This window comes from Galeopterus variegatus, unplaced genomic scaffold, assembly GCF_000696425.1.
Source record: "Galeopterus variegatus unplaced genomic scaffold, G_variegatus-3.0.2 Scaffold346, whole genome shotgun sequence".
NCBI lineage: Eukaryota > Metazoa > Chordata > Mammalia > Dermoptera > Cynocephalidae > Galeopterus > Galeopterus variegatus.
Genome location: NW_007726457.1, coordinates 72,142 through 97,732, shown reverse-complemented (window position 1 = coordinate 97,732; position 25,591 = coordinate 72,142). Strand labels below are relative to the sequence as shown.

The 25,591-nt window shown below is 36.4% G+C and overlaps 1 protein-coding gene across 2 annotated transcripts in view; it reads right to left on the bottom strand.

The window, feature by feature from the left end:
• The window catches only part of TTLL7 (tubulin tyrosine ligase-like family, member 7), a 103,814-nt gene that overhangs the window by 56,036 nt on the left and 22,187 nt on the right, over nucleotides 1-25,591 (bottom strand). For both annotated transcript variants that reach the window (XM_008567799.1, XM_008567800.1), the window contains exons 7-13: nucleotides 24,723-24,887; nucleotides 20,860-21,018; nucleotides 15,847-15,941; nucleotides 5,707-5,854; nucleotides 5,548-5,621; nucleotides 4,341-4,476; nucleotides 1,128-1,214 (exon numbers count right to left, since the gene is read on the bottom strand). In XM_008567799.1, coding sequence (XP_008566021.1) covers nucleotides 1,128-1,214; nucleotides 4,341-4,476; nucleotides 5,548-5,621; nucleotides 5,707-5,854; nucleotides 15,847-15,941; nucleotides 20,860-21,018; nucleotides 24,723-24,887 — 864 coding nt within the window. The remainder of the gene's footprint in view (nucleotides 1-1,127; nucleotides 1,215-4,340; nucleotides 4,477-5,547; nucleotides 5,622-5,706; nucleotides 5,855-15,846; nucleotides 15,942-20,859; nucleotides 21,019-24,722; nucleotides 24,888-25,591) is intronic.

Genomic DNA, 25,591 nt, shown 5'->3' with positions numbered 1-25,591 from the left:
GGAGCGCTGCTGCGCTCCCAAGCGGCGCACTGTAGCAGTGCGCCACCGGGCCAGCCCCAAACCCTGGTTTTTTATTTACCTATCTGCTCTTCCACAAGCCAGTGAGGTCCCTATGAACACATTTAACAAATTTAGCTAATGGTTTTTAAGAACTTAGTATGTTCCAGACTCTGTGGTGGGTGCTAAGGATGCAAAGGTAAAACCCACCTCCTGCCCTCAAGGAACTTAGAATTTCATACTAAGGCAAACATGCAAATAATTGTCACAACTGCTTTATAAAAGTGGTATTTATGGTACAGCAGGAGAAAGAGGGCAAAGAAGATGTAAGTCTAACTGGGGGGGTAAGGGAAGGTTTGATAAAGGCAACAAAGGTGCAGCTGGATTAGGAAGGGATCTCTAATCAATCAAGCAAAAAATCAATTATTTCTTTTAGTAGGTAGGCATGTCAGAGGCATGGAAAAGCATGAAAGCATGACAGAGCATGATGTCATGCTCCCCATGTCTGAGGACACAGAGATAGCTTAGTAATGCTGAAATGTAAAGTAAAAGAACAGAATGAAAAAAGTTTTTCAAATTCACCTCTTTCCTATTCTACTAGCAAGGACACTGGTATATATCAGAAGAACATACGGATGATATCAACACAGAACAACGCAGATAAAGTAAACACCTGCCCATTTTTGTCCACATGACAGCTTTCTATGTATTCCTAGGAGTTGTACCTATTTTAACTAATACACTGTCAATGTTGCTGGGTCAGCAAAGAATGGGGCTCCCAATAAAGGTCTCTAGAGTCATGATTTGCCTTATCCATACTAGTGCACATTTCTTTGATCATTATTTGTCTAGAAGTATGAGGAAAACTTAATACTGAGTTTAGAATAATTCTAGGTTCCTCTTGACCCTGACTTGGACACTAGGGAAAGAACCAAAAAAAAAAATGAAGGAAACTAACAAAACAAAACTTCTCCTGGGTATAAGATAACATCTTCTTCCTGCACAGGACACACAGTTCTTACAGTTCCTTGAGAGCAGAATCAGTCATTGTTATAATGAGAAATCAAGGGAAAAAACAACTGCACTTAACAGCATCTACTTTGACACTAAGGAAAGTAGAGATACTGCACCTTTGGTCCTCGATGCTTGGTAGTTTTTCCCATCAATTTTTCATCATCAATTTCACATTGTTCCAGAAGATCCAAAATATCTTCCTCCTTCAAAAAATATTTTAATTAAAATCTCCACAAAAGTGTACAACAAGAATTCCTGAAACTATTTAGTGATGATTGTTCAGATGAAAGGAGAAATGAAGGGTCATCACAAATTCTCTTGAAGAAACTTTCATTAAAATCTGGCAATACAAATAATACATAGCTGAAATCTATTTTATATTAATTATCATAAGCAAATATATCTGTATGTTCCAGTATACTATTAAAATCTTAGAATCTTACTGAACCCCAATAAATTAGCCCGTTGGACACTTTAAAATTTCTAGAAGTTCACTCCTACTTTCTAGACTATAATTTTATCAATCATTTTTATGATGATTAGTGCAAAATAATATTAAAACTCTTAATATTAAGACTGAAAATGAATGATCGACCTAATAGTTTCATTCAGAAACAATCTAAAGTTACTATTTAGTTAATGGGTACTATTTAATAAAACTCTTTCAAAATTCTAACTATTGCACAAGAGTATTTTTGGAGCTTTGTGAAAGGTTTTTATCCCACAGTCATTAATGGCAGCACAAACCACAAGTGCCCCAACACATTCTCTTGTGCTCTTCTAGAGTCGTTTTGAAGTCAAAAGGAAAAGTTAGAAAAACATACGCCCCAGTGGATGTTGAGCAAACCAGAGCAATAGAAGTAAAAGGACTATAACAAAAGAGGTATAATCAACTGCTTCATTCAGTTATTTATTCAACCTATAAAAGTATCAAAATTTTACTTATATATTAATGATTTGTACTTTAATATCCTTTTAATAAGTGCAGTAGAAATTTTTAAAGTAAGTTTTACTTTTTGTCCCAATCTAAGGAAGTTTAGCTATTGAAATACCAAAAGACTTTTGTTATACAAATTTGATTAAATAATAATCCTACAATGAATTCCAAAGATAGTATGAGATAGTTAAAAAGAAACTCAAGGAGTTCAGCTTCTGTTTAGGAGAAAGATCATAACAAACAATACTTTCATCATAACAGTTAAACAATCATATTTTTTAAAACATCAGAAAGCTGGGCCGGCCCGGTGGCGCACTGGAGAGTGCGCCGCTTGAGAGCGCGGTGGCGCTCCAGCCGAGGGTTCGGATCCCATGTGGAGACCGGTTCCCGCTCACTGGCTGAGCACGGTGTGGGAGCAACACCGAGGGTTGCGATCCCATTGCCAGTCCCCGGTACGGGCGCAACACCGAGGGTTGCGATCCCGTTACCGGTCAGTAAAAAAGACAAAAAGGAAAAAAAAAAAAGAAAGAAAACATCAGAAAGCTATAGATAAAAAGTAGTATAAAAGAACTAAATTCCAGAGAGGGCCAATTTCTTCCTAGTGAGCAGAAAGGAGTAGCCACTTTCTACTTTGGGGTCATTTGTCAATTCTGGACATAGATGGGTAGAAATTAGGTCTATAATAGGCAGAGATTGTGCTGTGATGAAGAGAATCCTCTTGAAATGCTCCCTTTTGGAACCCTGAGTTACTATATTAAGAGATCTGGCTACCCTGCTGAGAGACCATGTAGACAGAAAGAGATATCCATCCAGCACCCAGTACAGCTATCCTATCTTACGTACCAGTTGTATGAGTGAAACCACCTTGGATTTCTAGCTCCAGTGGACTTTTCAGGTAAATGCAACTATATGATTCACTCCAGGAAAGACCAGCAGAACAACCATTCAACTGTGCCCAGACTAGATTGCAGAATAATGAACAAATAAATGAAGTAGTTTGTTATGCTGCAATAGATAACTCATAGGCCTTTTATGTAAGTTAACAGATTTAAGAGTGTGTGTGTGCGTGCGTGTGTGTGTGTAAATACTCCTTCTCATATGCTAGGTCTGTGCAGAAAAAATGATGTACAAGGCACATGGAAAAATGCTCTACATCACTAAGCATCAGGAAAATTCAAATCGAAACCACAATGAGATATCATCTCACCTCAGTTAGACTGCTATTAACAAAAAGACTGAGAATAACAAATGCTGGCAAGGATGTGGAGAAAAGGGAACTCTTCTACACTGTTGGTGGGACTGTAAACTAGTACAGCCATTACGGAAAACAATATGAACGTTTGTCAAACAATACAGATAGAACTACCATATGATCCAGCAATCCCACTTCTGGGTATATACCCAAAGGAATGGAAATCACCACGTCGAAGGGATACCTTCTATTGTTGTTCTATTTATGACAGCCAACATATGGAACCACCCTAAATGTCCTTGACGGATGACTGGATAAGGAAAATGTGGTATACACACACAATGGAATACTACTCAGCCATAAAAAAGAATGAAATACTACTATTCATAATGGTATGGATGAGTTTGGAGAAAATTATGTTAAGTGAAATAAGCCAGGCACAGAAAGAGAAATACTGCATGTCCTCACTCACATGTGGGAGCTAAGAAAAGAATGAAGAGAGGAAGGAAATGGGGGGAAGGAAGGAAGGAAGGAAGGGAGGGAAGAAGCAAAGAGAGAGAGAAAGACAGACAGACACAGACCGCAACAGAAGGTTGAACTCTCAGAAGGATAGAACAGACCTATAGTTAGAAGAGATGGGAAAGGGGGAGGGAGAGGCGGTTAGGGAGCAATTGGGTGAGGGACACAAAGAGTAATTACGATTTGTAATGATGAACATGCTAATAATATTGATTTGATCATCACATACTGTACACAAATACTGATGGTCAACTCTGCACCCCATAAATATGTATAATCAAAATAAATAAATATTTTAGAAAAAAGATAATTTTAAAAAAGAAAAAATGCTGTATAATGTTAGTTGTAATCCAAATGATGAGTGTCATAAACCACTGGGTTAATTCAATGGATTTCTTTATCCAGTTACATATGCACATCTATGTAATAAGACATATTATTACAATATGTTGATATTACAACATACTATCAAAATTTTCTACTCCATAATTTGTCCTGCTAGACATCTTATTTATGAAGTCATTTGGTTCTTTATGAAATGTTACCAACTGATAAAATGAAATGCCTAAGTACATCTTAAAAGTAAAATGTTTTTTATATGTAGGACCAAGGTAGGTTATTTTAAAGACATATTGTTTTGGCTTCGTTCTTTTTTCTCTATATAAACACTCACTCTCTTACCTTCATCCTTTTCAAAGGATTGTTCAGCTCTCGCTGGAATGAAGCTGCTCTTCCTGAAAGGAACGTCTGAAAGGCAACAGCCAACAAATTTTCATACTTTTCAAGTAGTGTTTTATCTTCAGGAGGATAAATTCGTCTACAATAAAATCAGATAAACAAATTTGTTTAAAAGAAGCTATCATAGCTCAATACTTAAGGTCAACTGCTTGGATAATCCTTGACCTCCTACCCTGTGCCAGTCACATTACCAAGTGCTAGAAATAAAGATGAATATAGTTATGAGGAATTCATAAATTTTCATCTGTTACCCACACAAATTAAAGTTTATCTACAAACTTATCATTAAACAATGCAGTTCCAGAAGGTACAGAGTTTGGTTGGGGGAAGTAGATGGAGAAAAATGGCAATAGGGTAAATTGGAGAAATATAAAACTATGGGAGAGAGTTCAGGTGATGAGCGATAATGTGAAAGTTTTTGACTTAGGTTACTGAAGTATACAAGGCATTAGTATGATGATCTCTTTGGTGGTGATGGAATTTGCCCCTCTAGTAGAGAGAGTTGGGTAGAGGTAGGGTGGGAGGAATGTGTTCGCATCACTACTGTTAATGGTGTTACGGCCAGGAAAGAACATCTTGCTGGAAGTGTAAGAAACTACACCGTCCTTAATCCTGCTGAGGCCATGTCAAGGCTTGGGAGGAAGGGCAATCTTTCCAAGAACACAAGGAGCTTAGGGGGGTCCCTTTTGACCCTGTCAAGGGCGATACTGCAGAGGGGTTCCAGTTCAGCTCAGTCCACACCCCTCTGTATTGTCTCATACCTGATTCCTTCAAACATTTTCATTATTTGCCTGGTTCCTAAAGCATTTGAGTTTAAAAGTACAGCAACCACTATTAATTGGCAGAAAGAATGCAAGGAGACCTCTATCCTGATTTTCTTAGTATATCACATTATAACCAAACATAGTCACAGGATAATAGCTGGTTAAAAAGACCGCCTACAACCACCCGAGAGGCTGGCTAGCAGGAGCTCTCTCAAGTTTAAACCATCCACTTGCTGACTCCCTTTCTTTCTTGAAAGGTATTAAGCAAAAAGCACTTTCTCAGAATGAAAGAATAGGGATTAAAATAAGCCAAAAAAGGCTAAAGAATGTGGAATGACTGCTTTGACGCTTCACCTCAATCTATGCAAAAATGACGGCACAGTTACCTGTAATTCCCCATATGTCGATTCTCATGTTCTTCTCGTGAGATCTGCTTTCGTACTTGAGCGAGTCTCTCTTTCTAGAAATGAAGAAAGTTTACAAGTAAAACTTGACAAATGAATCACGCAAATAAAATTGTGGATACTTTGCTAAAATTTTCATACCAACTCTTCTTTCCGTCTCTCCAATTGGTGTCTCTGCTGTTCCCAGTCTGATGAACCTGGTAAGAGCCTTTTTAATGAATTTTGACCATAAAGTCTCCTTTGAGCCTCAGCTTTTTGTTTGGCCAAGTTTCTCCTTTTATCACTGGTCCTAAAATATAAAACACAAGACCATATCCTAGAATTCAAACAAGTTCTAATCTTAGCCCTGTGAGGAGAATTTGCAGAAAAGGAGACACAGAGAAGATAGAAATCAATGTTTATTAAATTTATATGTTCACATACATTATATTCATCTAACCATCCATCAAATATGGGACTCTGTACGGTAGACAGAAGTTCTGACGATAACAAGATAAAATGGAAACAATGCTGTGTTTTGAAAAGTTACAGAGATCTAGTTTTGTATTACATCCTAGCAGCTTACATCTTAGACTGATCAATTAACTGCTAAGTCTGTTTCCCCAGCTATGAAACAGTAACAATAATGTTTCCCTCCTAGAATTCTTATGAAGACTAATTTGTGATAACATTAATAGGTACTTAATAAATGTTGGTTCTCTTTTCCTCTTTCAACCAATTCCATTTGTATTTAAATATTCTCATTTATATTGACCACTCTTTAGTACATTTTCAGTTCTGGCTGAAATCCCAGTCTAACAATCATTATTTATTTGAAAACATCTGCACAGTCCTTCTCATTTTCTGCTCAGCCATGAAAATTGAGTTATAACTCTCCAATTTTCTAGGAAAATCCTGTCGTGGGATTGTTTTCCTCTGAACCTCCGTCCTCTCCTTTCCCTTCCATGCAGCCGGTGCAATAAGATAAGCCTGAGGCTTCTTCTCCCCAACCCCTCCAACTCACACTCTTACATACTACCCTTGAAAGACCTAGCAGAAATCCTGTCGTGGGATTGTTTTCCTCTGAACCTCCGTCCTCTCCTTTCCCTTCCATGCAGCTGGTGCAATAAGATAAGCCTGAGGCTTCTTCTCCCCAACCCCTCCAACTCACACTCTTACATACTACCCTTGAAAGACCTAGCAGAACAGGCAAAGACAATTCTGCCTCCAACCTCAGCAAAAAAAGAGTTCTTATCCTTTAGCTTACATTTCCGTTCTTCTATCTTCATCATCTTGGTAGGGCTCAGGTAAGGGTATAAACCAAAAGAAAGGGAACAAGAAAGCTATTTAGCCAGCTTCTATTGTGGAGAGGTAAAAGAAGTGCTTGTTTACATAAGGTCCCATTCAATTTATCAGGCAATTCCACTAAGAATATAAACCCTATACAATTAAGAGTATTCTTTTGCTTCAGGTATGTACCACCTTCACAACTTAAACTTCAGGAATATGAGGAAACTGATCCATTCTCTTTCATGACAAGATTGAGGCTTGAATGGCAGTTCAACAGGCCATCAACATAGAAGGAATAATTTGATAAAAGAAGTAAACATCGGACCAGCCCGGTGGCGCACTCAGTAGAGTGCGGCGCTCCCACCGAGGGTTCGGATGCCATATAGAGACCGGTCTGCTCACTGGTTGAGCGCGGTGTGGGCGCGACACCAAGGGTTGCGATCCCGTTGCCGTTCGCGGTACAGGCACGACACTGAGGGTTGCGATCCCATTACCGGTCACAAAAAAAGACAAAAAGGAAAAAAAAAAAAAAAGTAAACATCCAGAAAATTGCAAGTCATTCAGTACAGCTGGGGCTACAGGTGAATGCAAAAAACTCAGCTAATCATAAGCCCTTGAACAGGTTACTGAGTCCCAAATCTAACTTTCAGCAATGGAGAGGGTCATTAATTTTGAAAGGAAAGGGGCATAATTACATTTGCATGTATTAAAGATTATGTTCTTGTCAGTATGTACAGTAGCTTAGAAGTAGATGGAAAAAGAATCAGGAAGTTAAAATAAAATGCTATTTCATTAGCAAATATGAAATGTAAGGGCCTGGACCAGGGAAGCAGCTATAGGATTAGAGAAAAAGGGTAGGTTTAGAAAAATATTCTGGAGAAAGAATGGACATCTATTGGTGACTAATTAGATGTGAGCAATAAGAAAGAAGGATGAACTTGTAATGACACCGAGATTTCTTATTTTAGTGAGTGGGTGATTGAGAATATTTTTTTAAATTTTTATTTCTCCAATGATCAATACAAATTCAGCTCTGAGTTTCCTCAGTTAAGGGAAAAGATAGCTCTTAACTTTTTTATTTATTTATTTATTTATTTGTTTGTTTGTTTGTTTGTTTGTTTGCATAGTTCGTTTTTTTTATTGGTTATGAATATTCATGGGGTACAAAACTGATTGTCACCACTCGTGCCCAAGATGTGATAGCCAGATCCATACTAGCAGCATGCCCATTACTACAAATTGTGATTATACCCCATGTCTGCCACCCAATTATCCCCAACCTCCCTCCCCATCCCTCTTTCCCCCACTCCACTTCGTATCCCTAGGTATGTTCTCTCCCTCTGAATGTCCAACACACCACTGTGGTCTTTCTTTCCTTCCTTTTTTCTCTATTAGCTCCCACTTATGAGTACATGTGGTATTTATCCCCCTGTGCTTTGCTTATTTCACTCAACATAAGTTTCTCCAAGCTCATCTATGTCGTTGCAAATAGGAGAATTACATTATTTTTTATGACAGAGTAGTATTCCATGGTGTATATGTACCAAAGTTTCCTTATCCAATCACCTATCGATGGACATTTAGGTTGGTTCCATATCTTGGCTACTGCAAACAGAGCTGCAGTGAACATGGGAGTGCAGGTATCCTTTCGACATAATGATTTCCATTCCCTTGGGTATATCCCCAGAAGTGGAATTGCTGGATTGTATGGAAGATCAATCTGTACTTGTTTGAGAAACCTCCATACAGTTTTCCATAGTGGTTGTACTAATTTACAGTCCCACCAACAGTGCAGGAGTGTTCCATTCTCTCCACACCCTCACCAGCATTTGTTATTCTCCATCTTTTTGATTATAGCCAGTCTAAAAGGGGTGAGGTGGTATCTCAATGTAGTCTTAATTTACATTTCCCTGATGACTAGTGATGTTGAGCATTTTTTCATGTACCTGTTGGCCATTTGTATGTCTTCCTTTGAAAAATGTCTATTCAGCTCCTTTCCCCATTTTTTAATTGGGTTATTTGCTTTTTTACTGTGTGATTGCTTGAGTTCCTTGTATATTATGGATATTAATTCCTTGTCGGATGCATGGTTAGCAAAAATTTTCCCCCACTCTGTAGGTTGTCATTTCACTCTGTTGATTGTTTCCTTTGCTGTGCAAAAGCTTTTTAGTTTGATATAGTCCCATTTCTTTATTTTTCTTTTGTTGCCTGTGCTTTCAGGCTCATGTTCATAAAGTCTGTGCCCAGACTTTTTATTTTTATATAATTTTAATTTTTCTAACAATGAATACAAATTCAGCTCTCAGTTTCCTCAGTTAAGGGAAAAGAAAATGTCATGGTTTAGATAGCTCTTAACTTTTTTATTTTTTTGATATTCCATTTTACACAGAATGATCATTTCTATATAGTATTCAGTTTACAAGAAAGTGGGGAGAGGAAAAGGAAATAGAAATGAAAAGAAGAAGAGAGAGGAACAAAGATCAAACAATCAGTATGGAAAAAATGGAGAGAGGAAGCAAAAAAGGGAAGCAAAGGAAAGAGGAAAGGAAAGTAAAAAAGGACTGAGATGCTATGACGAGTACGCTGTGAAATAAATGAACAAAGATCTACATGCATATCCACAACAAGACTCTCAAGACAAAGATACTGATAAATGAACCGTTCACACACACAAAGAAGAGTAACAAAACTAAGCACACATAGAAGTTCACTCAGACATACCAAAAAACAAATAAAAGCCAACCATGATGAAATATTTTTTTATAAAGGAACACTCCTATATTCTGGACTTTAAGAACACAGTCATTCTAAAAACTGTGTTGCATTTCTATAAATACAGGCATAAATTAGCCCTAAAACTCAGTACTTAATGCACAGACCAGAATAAAATTTAACCATAGACTGAAAGTTCACCACTCACTTAGTATTTTAATCAGCTTTTTTCCATTTAGCTGTATTCATATACTGACCTAAGGGGTTTTGTGTACCACTCTCCACTACTCATTACCCTGTTATTCCATCCAAGGGATTTCTCTAACCACTTACCTCACATATTCTAGACTCTTGTAATATGGAACCACTGGAAGTTCTATGACCATGCTTTGCTTTGTCTCACTTCCTTATCTTGCTAACAAGTAAGTTACCTTTGAATGAAATGTCCTCCCCAATCGTTGTCTTCCAATCCAAATTTTATTTAGTACTCACTATATCCTAGTTCTAGATAGGAACCCGGGGATACAAAGAGAACAGACAGGGCAAATGTCCTCAAAGAGCTGACAGTCTAAAGGGGGTAGGGGCAATGGCATGTAAACAAATACACAGGTGTGATGAACGCTATTTAAAATGTGATGATAATTATGGTAATAGCACGAAGGAGGAAGTAAACCACTTTGCCTCAGCAAAGGCTTCATATAGAAAGTCAGACTTGAGTTAGGTTTTAATAATGAGTTAAGAAAAATGTGACATATACATAAGATGGAATGCTATTCATCCTTAAAAAGGAAAAAGATTCTGACATATGCTACAGCATGAATGAACTTGAAGATATCATGCTAAGTGAAGTAAGCCATTAATGAAATAAAAAACACTATATGATTTCACTCCTATGTGATACTTGAGTAGGGCATGCAAATTCATGAAGACAGAAAGTATAATGCTGTTGTCAAGGACTGGGGGGAGGGAAGAATGGGTAGTCAGTGTTTAATGGGTATTGAGTTTCAGTTTTGCAAGATGAAGAGTTTTAGAGATGCTTGGTGGTGCTAGTTGTATAACAGTGTGAATGTACTTACTGCCACTTAATTGTACACTTAAAAATAGTTAAAATGATAAATTTTATGTTAAGTATATATTACCACAATTAAAAATAAGTGAGTTGACATTTTCCAGAGGTACAAAGGTGAACAAATAACAAATATTTAAATGAGAACAAGTGCAAAGGCATGAAAATGTGTAACAGCATCGCAAAAGAGTTCTAAGAAAAATCAATTCCAAGGCAGAGAAAAAAGAACAAGAAATCATCAAGCTGGAAAGAAATGCAAAAGGGCCATATCAAAAAGTGTTTTGTATATAATCCAAAGAGCAAAAATAGCTTTGCATGTAATATAAAAGAGTTCAAACTTTATCTGATAGTGCAGAAACAGTCAGTTTATAAACATCTCTTCAGATGTTGGCATCTGTCAGGGCTCGGTCCCTGCTTCTCTTTACTTCTCAAACTATATACTCCAACCGTGTGATCTCATCCATTAGATTCAACTGCAATCTATACATGAATGCCAATCAAATAGATATCTCTATCTCCTGGGGTCTTGTATACCAAATTTTCTTTTTTTTTTTTTTTTTTTTGGTCCTTTTTGAGACAGGCCACACCGCGCTCAGCCAGTGAGCGCTGTGAGGATCCGAACCTGCGGCAGAAGCGCTGCTGCGCTCCCAGCCCCGCACTCTCCTGAGTCCACCACAGGCTCGGCCCACCAAATTTTCCATTTAACAATTCTGCTGTGTGTCTCAAAGCACCTCAAAATCAGCACGTTTAAAACTGAATTGTCTCTCTGTTTTTTTTCTACCTTCCCTCATTATTCCTCTAAGCCTGTTTTTTTACCTATAATCTTTATCTAAATGAATGGCATATTATCAAGCAACAAATTGAAGCCTGAAACCTAGGAATCATAGGAGGCTTTGAATTCCTAGTACCCACTGCAGTAATTCTGGGTACTCAATAAATAGTTGTTGAACGATTTGCAGAGCAATGGATTGGAAGCTGTAAAATGGGGTAGAGGTTAGTGTCAGAAGCAGAAAGTAAACCAATAAAATAGTCCAGGAGAGAGATAAGAAGTTCTTAAACTTGGGAAGAAGAAGAAACTAAGTGATAGTTATAAATTTGACAGGTTTCAGTTGATTCATAACAAAGGGAAGAGTTAAGGATAACTCCCAGCTTTCTAGCCTGGACATTAATGTGTATGGTTTTACTATTAACTAGCAAAGCTAAAAAAGACAGAAAACTAAGTTTGGGTGATTATCATTGCATTGTTATTATCTATGAGCATATATATTTCCCTTTTAATAATTGAGCTACTTAAGATGAGGAAATTTTATTTATTTTTGTATCTCCAGCTTCTAGCACAGTATAGGATCTTTAAAAATGTCCATTAAGTACATATAAATGACTAGATTTAGCTTACGTGGGTGGGAGGTATTTGATATCATTAGCAGAAAAAAAAGGAGATAAATCCAGCAAGAGAAACATGATTGAAGGAGAAAGTAATTGAACTTTTGTCATAATGAACATCGGAACATTCATCCATTCATTCATTTATTTACTCACTTGATCACTTACTCACTCACTCACTATGCATTTATTGAGCACCTACTAGACCAGAAGTACCCAGTACACATGGTCAACAAAGAGCTGCAAATACCGGACTAGAGTTCCAGAGTGGGCCAGAGACAGTGAGAAGCACCCCAATCTATACCTCACTACATATATGTGCAGATTAAGTACTCCAGTGTCAGACTCAGAAATACTGCCACTAAAGTGAATGAGAATTACAAATTAGAAAAAAGGGCTCAGGCAAGAACACAGTGAAAAAAAATGACAAGTAGGGAACAGAAAGTAAGAGAAATTACAGGAGAAGACAGAGGATGCTCAAAGTTAAGTGAACCCAAAGACTAGTGTCAGAAAAGCCCAGCAAGGATAAATGTTCAAAGACAGGGCAGTATTAAATGCTGCAAACCCGCCACCCATGAATTAGTTCTAAATAAGGGACAGGTAATTTAGTTAAATCTAATCCAATAGCAAATATCTCAGACTCAGGACTCATGGAATTGTGAATGTCTTTTCTAGACTCTACTTTAATGATTATAATAGAATACTATAGAGGAAAAACATTCTTCTTAACAACCCAGGAACACCACCACAAAACGACTGTATTTTCCTTTTATTGGAGAAAAAAGAACTACCATTTGTTCTGCCTATAGCCCCTTTCACACTCTTGTCTCTCAAGATCCCAAGACTACTGTTTCAAAAATTCATTTGAATCAACTGAAATTGTATTCTGTCATCCAAGTACAGAGAGATCAATTCTGATCCCCTCCACATGAGGTTCTGTACCCACAGCAGTTGTGATGGAATATCCTGAGCAATCAACACTCCTCCAAATTACCTTTAGACTAAAAGCACATGTTTACAAAATGAGTTGGGGGATATTATGGAGCCTTACAATAAGTAAAGCACTGTACTAAGAATTGTGAGGAATAGCCAGCCACCAAAAAAACCAAAAAAACAAAAAATTGTGAGGAGTACAAAAGCATTTACTTTTTAACTTCAAGAAGGTTAAATCAAATTGAAAAAGAAAAATCAGACTTGCCCAAGTAAAACAGCACAGAACATTAGAGAGTATACAAAGTGATAAGCCATATACTATGCAGACTATAATTTCTTCTAGAGCTCAAAGAAAGAAAAGATTAATTTGGGCCAAAAGGAAGATTTCATAATGAAAGATAGAACTTGAGTCATAGGTAGTAAGCAAAGGCATTCAGACTAGGGAACAGAACAAATCATCAGTGAGAATGGGCAAGCTATATGGAAAAAATAATGAGATAATCAGCCTATCTAAATCAGTTTGGGTTGGAGAGAAACAGGAAATATGATGGAAGATCTAAGGTTCAGTTACATTATGAAAGGAGCTTAGACTGAGTGTTGACAATAGAAATCTATTTAGGTTCTTTAGCAGAAAGTTAATGTAATTTTTTTTAAAAAGGCCATTCCCATAGTCTAATTAAAATGAATGTAAATAGGGGATTTCTGGAATCACAGAATAATTTATTCTGTCCAAAATTAAAACAATCCATATGAAAATCAACCTTATAATATTGAATAAATGAGCAAGAATTGTCCCATTGTTCTTAGTTCCTGCTTATGTTCCTGTGATGTGCCCATCACAGACAAAGCCACAGTGAAACTCAAGACTGACGCATGTGTCCGTGGAGCTCTCCATCTGGTTGGAGAGAAGAGGCATTTCTGCAACATAAGCCTCATTAGCATGTGTTCTAAATGTTAAGAATTGTGCTAAATTCTCTGTGGAACAACACTAAGAAAGATAAAGAAGATAAATTCCAACTGTCCCTTAGATTTAGGTCTAGAAATTTGACTGCTTAAACTGTATATACCTCACCTTTAACAAAACAAAAAAAAATCCATAGATAATATCCTGAATTGGTATCATCATTGGCAAAGTCAAAAGACATGCCCCCGACCCCCAGAAAAAACCTAAACACAAGGCTTACTTAAACAATGATAGTAAACTTTCAGGCAAAAAAAAATGTATAGGCAGATTGCTCAACTAATCTAAACTACTTAGTGCACTGTATAATCTAAACAAAAGAATTGTCATCCTAATCTCCTTCCTTTCTACTCATTTCTTTGAGAATAACTGAAATACCAGGGGTCTTCAAAAAGTTCATGGAAAGATTCATATTATCTTTTAATTCTATTTTTCCACGAACTTTCTGAAGTACCTCCATATAAGTAGAATTTAGACAAGTTAATCTCTCATCAGGCAAAAACAGAGACCATGTGAAAATTTCTGAACAGGTTTATATGTACATCTCTGTTTTTTAGTGATGTTTTCCACATAAAGCTATTTCTCAATCAGGCACCTGCTAAATCCCTGAAAACATCTTAAATAAAACTGTAGAGGCTATCCTTTCCTCAACATATGTTCTTAGTGCCTTTGTCGAAGACCTGTTGTCTGTAAGGACAAGAATTGATTTCTGAGTTCTCTATTCTATTCCATTGGTCCGTGTGTCTGTTTTCATGCCAGTAGCATGATGTTTTGGTTACTATCACTTTCTGGAACAATTTGAAGTCAAGTAATGTAATGCCTCTGGTTTTTTTTGGGGGGGAGGGCTTAGGATTTCTTTCACTATTCAGGGTCTTTTGTTGTTCCAAATGAATGTGAAAATTTTTTTTTTCTATTTCTGTGAAGATGTTCTTGGTATTTTGACGGAGATTGCATTGAATCTGTAGATCACTTTGGGTAATGGATGGGCATTTTCACAGCATTAATTCCTCCAATCCATGAATATGGAATGTCTTTCCATCTTCTGGTGTCCTCTTTAGTTTCTTTCAGCAGTGTTTTGCAGTTCTCATTTTAGAGATCTTTCATTTCTTTGGTTAAATTTATTCCTAGGTATTTTAATCTTTTGGTAGCTAATGTAAATGTGCTTGCTTTCTTGATTTCTTTTTCTGCTTGATCGTTGCTGTTGTATAACTGTTGCTACTGATTTTTCTGTATTGATTTTGCATCCTGCGACTTTACTGAATTTGTTTCTGAGCTCTAGCTTGTTGATAGAGGTTATGGGGTTTTTTCATATATAGGATCATGTCGTCTGCAAACAGTGACAATTTGACTTCGTCTCTTCCAATTTGAATGCCCTTTATTTCCTTCTCTTGCCTGATTGCTCTGGCTAATAACTTCCAATACTATGTTGAATAGAAGTGATGAGAGTGGGCATCCTTGTCTTGTTCCTGTTCTTAAAGGAAATGCTTTCAATTTTTCCCCATTCAGGATGATTTTGGTGGTGGGTTTGTCCTATATGGCTTTTACTGTATTGAGATAATTTCCTTCTATACCTAATTTGTTGAGGATCTCTATCATGAAGGGATGCTGAATTTTGTCAGATGCTTTTTCTGTATTGATTGAGATAATCATGTGGTTTTTGTCCTTGCTTTTGTTGATGTGCTGCTGAGATAATTTCCTTCTATACCTAATTTGTTGAGGATCTCTATCATGAAGGGATGCTGAATTCTGTCAGATGCTTTTTCTGTATTGATTGAGATAATCATGTGGTTTTTGTCCTTGCTTTTGTTGATGTGCTGCATTATATTTATTGATTTGTGTATGTTGAAAAATACAAAATACAAAAATACAAAAGATTACAAGCCAATTCATGTACAAATAATTCATCTATTTGCCAAATGTAGAGAAAAAGTTCCACAATATGGAAGAAATACTTTACCTGATGTTTAGTAATTTCAGTGCATTTAGCAGCACTCCTCTCTTTACATCGAGGTCTATTTTCTGATCAGTTCCAAAGCTTGGGGCTCGATTAATCTAAAATTTACAAAGCATTAATAAATGTTAAAATAAAAATTTAATTAAAAAAATAAAATAATAATAAAAGAAAACAAGGAGATTAGCCAAATGCTGAAAGGTCAATAAATATTCAATACATATTTGTTCATATGCACATTTGGGATCTCCAGCCAGTGGAAGGACTCTACAACAAATCTCAGAACTTTGTACAGTAGATGGCCCAGTTACCACTGTCACACCTCCATTCTCCATCACTCTAGGTCAAGGAATTGCAAGGAACTAACTGTTAGCACCACCTCCTTCCCCTTGATGCCTTAGTTCAGGATCTTCACTGTCAACACTATCTGGCATCCCTCTCTTTTCTACTCTCTCCAATACATTGCCCCATGTGCTCTAGATTTTAAGTTTAAGAAAGTTAAAAAGGGACTTATCTGACAAAAAGGCAATATTCATGTTTCCAACATAGTACTAATTATATACTTTAGAAACTATCAGTGCCTTCTTTTCACTACTACTGCTGCCCCCAAAAATAAATTTTGTTACTTTCTATTTCTACCTGGTTCAAACAACAATTCATCAATTTTCATTTCAAAGGGCATTGACTATATTACTCAAAAGATACCCGTAAGGGTAACTGCAGACTAACCTCTATGAGCTTTTCTAACTTCATGATAACTAATGATAATAAATGAGCCATTTGTGGCTATTCTACTTTCTGACATCATTTCCAGGAATTCATTAAGGTGAAAAATAAGAAATAACTGTATATACTTTAAAATCCACTATACAATAGTCTACCACTTTATAAGCTGGAGTTTTTGTTCTGTCTTTGTTGTTGGGTTTTGTTGTTGTTGTTGTTATAAAAATGTAACTAGAATAGCAGGCGTTTAAGAAAATTATTTAATCAATTAAATCAATTGGTGAGAACACTGCTGAGTTCAAAACTATAGCTTAGCTTCTTGACCACCAACTCAGGCTAGCCCCTCAAGCTATCTAAACAAAAAAAGTGTATGCTACAGTTATAATTATACAAATCCATCATCACAAGAAACAAAACAACTGATAGCATGTATTCTACAACTGGCACCTAAGAAAATACCACATTATACTCAACAAATCATCCAGAAATACAATATCTGTATTACAAACATAGAACAGCTTCACTGCAGAAAAATTAGTAAAAAAGAAGCAAAACAAACAACAAAACATCACCTGTAATCCCACTACCTAGTGTATTGTTAACTATTTGGTAAATAGTATTCCAGTATTTTTTATGCATACATATTTAAGACATTCACTTTACCTTCCAAATACATGTCTGTACTAACCATACTTTATTTTATAATCCAAGTGTTTCTCTTAATGTATCATGAAAATCTTTCATCGTGCGATCATTTTGATCGATGCATGGTACTTCTTTTATAGAGACATGCCATATTGTATTTTGACTCCTTTATTGATTTCTGATTTAGAAAGTGATGAACATATTCCTGTATTTGTGATTTGGTCTCAAGGAGAAGAAAATAACTTGAAAATTGCAAAAACATCCATTTATTCTAGCTCATTTGAAAAAGGAAGTTTATTAGACTGTTACTTCGAAGCTCTAAGCACTTCCTCTTACAATGCAGAGAAAGAGTAATATATTTTATATGAAAAAAGTTTCAACCACACTGATTCAAATCTCCGACATTTGTAATACAATTTATGATAGTTCTGCTACTACATGTGACAAGATTATAAAATAAACCAGACATTTAGGAACTAAGGATTAAGTGGTTCACTGGAAATGTTATCGGTCTTTAAAGAATTCCTTGGAATGTTCCATTCCAAATTGCAATCTGGACTTCTGTCAGGTATATACCTCTCCCAGGATGGTACTGAGATTTTGGTATAAAAGAACCTCAGATCCATTTTTCTTGCCTATTTCAGATTCTTCCCTCTACTATAATATAAAAGAAATTAGTCCATGAAGAAATACACCCACACAAGATAAACCAATATGTGGAAAGGCAGAAAAACTTTTTTTCAGTTTAGGTGATCCTTGTCTCAGTTTGCTTTGTTTGTTTTATGAGAAAGGTAAAGAAAAAAATAAAAGAAGAACCATAAATGGCTGACAGAAGGAACTCTAAAAATTAGACAGCCTTGCACTCAGCCACAATTCTCGTCTGCAATGTTGATGACTTCTTTGTTCTTATTTCCTACCCTGATTCTAAAACAGATAAAAACCCAGCAGATCTTAGAGTCTTAAAGTTCAGCAGCTTGTAAATGCACACAAAAATGAAAATTATTAGAAAATAAATTAGTAAATATTAACTGTCCAAAACACAGTTTTATTATCAAAACAAGCGCAATCATTTCCTGTACATATCAAAGTTCCCATAATTGATTCTGGGCTCCCAAATTAGTGCTGTTCCCTCTGCCCTGTAGCCTTCCCATACCCCCACCTTATCTCTCCCAGCTCCTGGCCCCTACCCCACCTTCTAAAGCCTTAAAAACTGTGCTCAGATGTGCCTTTTGCAAAGATTTTTTTTTAACTCTCAAATATCCACACGTACACAGAGACTAATCCCTCTATTGTTTGTGCTATGTCCCTGTTACCTTACTAATACTTACAACTATTGCCATAAAACTCACATCTGAATCCCCACTAGACAATGGCAGGTATTGTCTTATTATTCTAGTATCCCCACCATCTAGCACAATGACTGTAACTTAGTAGGTCCTTGTTTAATTTCACAGTAAAGTATTGGCAGTTTATTCATACTCCACTCAATTTCCATTTTTTCCCTAAAAATGTTTTCCGTGCTTGAAAATTTCTGCAATTTTGCCATTACCAACCATCTATTCTAGTTAACTAGAAGTTATCATATTCTCAGAAGCATCTTCTGCCTTACTCCACTTGGTGGCGCCAAAAGTTTTTAACAATGTACGTTAGAACCATTACCATTTCAGCTGGGAGCAAAATACAAAAGAAAAATCTGAGTCTTTTCACTGTTTTAATATAATAAATGTTCATTATCCACAGCTGTTGGTTAACTGTGGAGTTTTTTTAACAGTTTGAATTAATCTGGAAATGATGGAGAAAATAAAGAATGAAGAAACATTAATGCAAACAATGGTATTTTGAGCCTTTAAAAAAAGACAGAATTCAACCATTCAGTTAATTCTGATTTAGTAAGCTAATGGAAAGTTCCAGTTAGGCAAATGCATTTTTTAAAAAGGTAACTAAAATATCTGTCAAGTCATTATTCCCTGCCCTTCTTTTAGTTTGTCCTCATGCATATGCCTTCACTTCTTCCCACCCCATCAAAGATAAAAAAACAAAGTAGCAGGGGCAGAACAAATACAGCTAAGAAAAGGAAAGGATTACCTTAGGCAAAGTAGTAAATCTAAAGAAGAAAATCTCAGGACTTAGTAAGATGAAGGATACAGAGTGCATACTCAAGTGTTTTCATAGCCAAGAAGTGGAGGAAGCAAAAGGTAAACAAAACTCATATTTATGTTATTTCTAGGACTCAGGCTGGAGCAAAATTTGAACACCCAGCAGAGAGAACTGTATTTGCTTGGAGATATAATACACATTATTTGCTCACAGTGGATGAACACACACATACAAACACACACAATCTTTGGCCCCCAAATTAGAAAAATGTTCATTCTGAAAAATATATATTTTGAATATCTTGATCTCACCTATCACTCATTCAATTTGCTTATGCAAACCTTGATATTACACATGTAACTTCCGACTTCTAAATCGCTAACAAAAAGAGAATCAATTTTAAATGAAAGGTAGTTGTTGATTACATCTTCTATAACAATATATTCCTTAAAATGTAACTAATTCAGTAAATACTGTTTAGATATGTGCTACTTTCCTGATTAAGTTTCCTAAATACAGTATTTCAGTGGCCCCAGATCAGGGAGCTTAGAGGGAATTGCTGGATGGGGGGCACTACTGTACCACAGGACTTCTAAGGTTTTTTCTGGGTAATATAAATATAAATATGATTGGCAGAAAAGATACAAAAATCTTAAATAGAGGTAATTTTTATTTTCTTCTTTACATTATTACATATTTACCAAATGTTAAGTGACCTTTTAAATCAAAGAAAAATAACAACTCTGACCATACCAGGCATTGGCAGCAAACCCAAAGGCATACAATTGCCAGGGTGAACATGAGGAGAGCCTCAGACATGTAATATGGTCTTAAGGGAGAATTTATGCCACCTGGGGTACTGGATATTGAATGCTGATTGACAAACAAATTGGAGCCTTTCTCCTCTTAAAGAGTTTGAAGTGGGCCGGCCCGGTGGCGCACTGCTACAGTGCGCCCTCCCGCCGAGGGTTCGGATCCCACATACAGACCGGCTGCTCACTGGCTGAGTGAGGTGCGGGCGCAACGCCGAGGGTTGCGATCCGTTGCCGGTCACGAAAAAAGACAAAAAGGAAAAAAAAAAAAAGAGTTTGAAGAGCAGNGAGGGTTGCGATCCGTTGCCGGTCACGAAAAAAGACAAAAAGGAAAAAAAAAAAAGAGTTTGAAGAGCAAACACACTGAAGGCAGGGTCCTGAAGCCCAGGCACCCAGACAGAGGAAAGACAATATCCAGAACTCACGAAGTGGTAGAAGCCATGAGGTTGAGAAAATAGTAGAGAATGTCAGGAGCAAATCAGTAAAAACAGATCCACACTTACATTCAAAGTTCCTGGCCTAGAAATTCACTCAATGCTAGTTTGGGAAAAGTAATAAACACATTGATTCAGTCTTAAAACTGTTCTATTCCCCGAATTTTCATTCTCTTCATCCCCCATACTCCATTCAGGACTCATTCAGGTCAGTTAATGGAACAACTGTGCCAAGCACACATTTAGAAAGCATTTGTTTTAATACATAAGAACAGTGATAACTTCTTTCTTCTTAAAGAACTCCTTACCTCCAGAAGCCATGGCTTTAGTTTTCTATCCAACAAAATATCAAATCCCAAGACTTCAAAGCAGACACTTTCACTTCCTGGAGGTTGACCAGGTCTGCACATTCGATATGCATGCAGCACGTGAGGTTCTGCTACAATCAAGGTCTTTACCACCAATTCCTATAAAGGTTGTGATAAAAGAGGTAAAAATGCCTTATTTCTTTGTATCTCATTTATATATGTACAAATATGACCTAGCCTATAAACTAGCATCCTGGCCAGTTTTACAAAACTCTATGTCATCTAGCCCCTGCCACCGCTCTAACTTCCTTTCATCCAACTCTTCCCCTACCCACTACACTCCAGGCATGATTAGTTACTTTGGGTTCCTCAAATGAGTGACAATTCCTCCTACCTGAGGGCCTCTGAATTAGCCATTCCTTCTCCCTGGAACACTCTTTCCCCTATATTCCCATGTCTGGCTCTTTGATATTGAGAGAGGCCTTCCCTGACCCCCAGATTAAAATCAGCCACCCATCATTCCTTACTGCATCGCTACACACAGCATATAACCATTTGATTTTTTTTGTTGTTGTTAGTGTAGGGTCCTGTCTGTCTTATTTACAATCACATTTCCAGTGCCTACAATAGTATCTGGAATTTAGCAGATGCTCAAAAATATTCGTAAACAAATAATCAAAATAAAAGTTAATAAGTGGCTTCTATTCATTAGATAAGTAGGGGCAGGAGCATATGCTAGCCCCACCCAGATTGGGATGGGATGATAGGGAAGGAAAATTGCAAGGAGAGTACATTATTTCACAAACAACATTATGGAACCTCCACTTAGACAAAGCTTGAAAGGGCTGGGAAGACAGAATCTATGAATAGAGTTTCCTTGTACAGTAATGATTTTGTAGTTCATAAGTTTTATCTGAGAAGAGAGTACTGCCAGTTAAAGAACTGGCTAGCAAATTATCCCATTGATTCACCTTAAACAGATATCTATATAAAGCATATACGATTCTTCATAAAGAAAGCAAAGTTTCAAGTAATTACATAAATACAGAGAGTTTGACAGTTTCCTTGTACAGTAATGATTTTGTAGTTCATAAGTTTTATCTGAGAAGAGAGTACTGCCGGTTAAAGAACTGGCTAGCAAATTATCCCATTGATTCACCTTAAACAGATATCTATATAAAGCATATACAATTCTTCATAAAGAAAGCAAAGTTTCAAGTAATTACATAAATACAGAGAGTTTGATAAGATAATTGCAGTAACAGTGCTTGGAAAAGTTAAAAATTTATTGGTTACTATATAACTGGTTATTTACAGATTATTAATAGACATTCTAACTAATGTGGCTGTGAAGAATGTAAAATTTACCCACTTATAGACAAAAATCATGAAATGTGTCAGAGCTTAATAGGCCCACATGCGCTATGTTTGAGTCATATCTAAAATTTATACTTTAGGTTCTAAGAGAAAAGTAAATTTCTATACCTTCTTATTAATATTAGTCTTGCTTGTATACCTTCCGTTAATTTAATTGTGCAGGGAAAGTACTACTTAAAATCAATGTATATAAAGCTAATGATGCTCATTTTACTCTCTGACTGATTCTCTCTATCCATTCCTCACCATGGCAGCCCAACGGGTTCCACCTTTTCACAAAGACTTCCCCAAAGAACAAACACATGCAGAAGTTAAAAATTTAGTCAAGAAAAAAAAAAAGAAAGAAAAGAATGTCAGAGGGTATATAAAACTTTCTTGGTCCCCGTAAGCTATTCATCTAATGACCCATTCATTAAATCATCCAAGTATCATCAGGTATGATCTTCCATCAATGAGCTACTGTGCAAAAATAACGAATTTTACCACTTTGATGCTTCTGACCCACTCTTACAGTAAACTGTCATTATTAGAATAGTTTTTGGAATTTCCACAAAATTGGCCATGATAAAATAAATAGTTAAATAAAATAAACACAGCATTGTTGTAATCAAATTTCTTATTTAGATGTAGTTAGTGTCTCAGGAAGATATAGTGCAAAGTCAACAAATTGGTGGACATCTGACCAAATCCAGACAACATGTTGGAGCCCTAACATTTTTCAAATTTTTGAATCCATTGCTGACATTTATAAATCATTTATGTCTTCCATTAATAAATTACAAGAATGAGCCACACCAGGCCCAAAACATCATGTGGTACCTATAAGCTGGTGCTGAGTGGTGACTACCCCTTCAGACCCCTTAGGCACTTCAAATTAACACAGCTCCCAGCACACCCCATTGTCTTCATTCAGACCACTCCACTCTTTCTTACTTGTCTGACACTTAAAGACCTTTGGATTTACAACCTGTGATATAGAAAGTAAGGTAAAAAGATCAACCAACAAAATAATCAACAAAAGAATAAATATAACGATGCTGATTTTTCTCTGTTCCTCTCAATTAGAGAGAAACAAGTTCAACCAACTCTCAATTTTTGTGGCCATCTTCTGTGAGAGATTTATTTAAATTATATATTGTTTGTCCCCCAAAGAAAGCTAACTTGAATTGTATAGCCCTAATGATATTAAATATTTTCAATAGACACACTCCTCTAACTTTAAATAAAATTTTAATGCTTCTGCTAGGGTTGATCAGCTTCACCACGGTTATCTTCTCACATCTGTCTCCTTTTATCTTTTACCATCACCATTTGGAATTCCATCCAGTGCCATGGCTTAATTACCAACTGCACCCCAGATATGCACTTTTAACTGCCTCCTTAATATTTCTACCTGAGGCAGCCTTTCAAGTTCAACATACCAAAAGTGGAGCTTATCATCATAGTCTCATGGACTTTAAAAACCTCAGTTTAGGTATCAATGTCCCCAGGAAGTTCCCCCTCCTATCCCTATCCACTCCAAGTTACTATATGTGGTCTTCCTGTACATCCCCACAGAATCCAATGCATGTCTCTGTTGTTGCAGTTGCTACACTGCATTTTATTAACAGTTTATGTGTGGGTTTTTCCTACTAGACTGTAAGATTTTTGAGGACTGGAGCTATGTCTTACAAATCTTCAAATTATCAACCAAAGACAGGCTTATACTACCAGTTCAACATTTATTGAATTAACAAATGTACAAATAAACAAATAGAACACTTTGCCTTCATCTTCAAAACCAGATTCTACATCTTTTAAAAATAAATTCCTTCATACTCCATTTCAGATAATGACGCACCCATTCTCCCTACAATTCCTTCTTAAAACTTCAGAGGGGTCTCTGAATACTTCTTCCCCATCTTGGACATTCAGTTAATCCCAGTGTTTACCTCATTGTCACCTCTTTAACTGTGGTTCAATCCAGACCATTCTTTTGACTTAAAATACCACAAGAGCCTTCCATGTGCCCTCTCTACCTACTCTCTGTCTTCCTCTAATCTATCTTATACCTATTTTCAGATTTATCTTTTAAATGCATAGTTTTGGGTCATATTACTCTCCTCCATTAAAAACCAAATGTATCCCTATTGCCTACCAAGTTAAGCATTGCTTTTCAGACCTAAAATTTGTCCCCACATACCTTTTCAGCCATGGGCCCTCACAAATCTTCCACATACTCTATGTGACAACCTGCACCACATATCATGATTCTCATACCTCCACGCCTTTACTTATGCTTTCGCTTCCACCTAGAACTCCCTCTCTCCCATCCCTAACACTAAAAATCCTACTTACCAAGGTCCATCACAAGTTCCACTTCCTTCATGAAAATGCTCTTTATCTGCCCAACCTTATGTAATCTGTTCTTTATTTAAAATACCTGATGGTGCTTTAAATTAATGCTGAGGAAAGACAGTTATAATTGTGGAATGGTATAATCTTACTGAAATATCACTCCAAAACTTAGCAACATCATGTTGATTTGCTTGTAGAAATTCTGTAAACCATCTGATGGAACGTTTGCTGCCTTTGTTTTCAGTTTCATCCCGTTCAAAACGTTCATTATGCTTGTTCACAGAGTAGTTTGTCAGATGCATGTATAACTGGGTCTGTAGAAAGTGAGAACCAAAGTTGTTACCACCTATGAGACTTTAGAACTGTGAAGTTTCACAGAAAAGAAAGTATTCAAAGACTAAATGCAATCTTAAAGTCTAAACTATGCAGACTGACAATCTCATGGTTATTTAGACAATTTTGAAATTAAACAGAATGGCACATTTCCCTTAAAAGGATTGAAAATGTCATCATCTACAGTTACTTTATATATTATTCAAAATATATCTACCATAAAAAGTATCAAATTAATAAGCATATAGAGAAAAATTAAATCAAAATGTGAAATTAAATATTGCTAAGCAAAAAAAAAAAAAAAAAAACAACCTCTGCATTTGTATTTGTTTGTTTTCAATGTTTTTGGTCCTTACTGTTTTCGCCCAAATTTGTTTTGGGAAAGGAATTTTCTATGAGAGCATTCTACATCTTTTCAAAGAAAAATAAAAATTGTAAGCTCAAGTACGTAGTACAAACCTAGAGACAGGACTACCAAACACCACTTCTGCACTCCCATACTGACTGGGAGGCCGCTTGAACTCACTGACAAAACAGAGTGCACTTAACATTCAACAGATGCAATATACCTCTTAATGCTGTATAGATGTCTAAACGGTTCACAGTAAATGCATAGTGCTCCATACTAGGGCTTTTACATTTTAATCTCTTTATATTCTTAAGTTTGTTGATACTATTTTCCCCA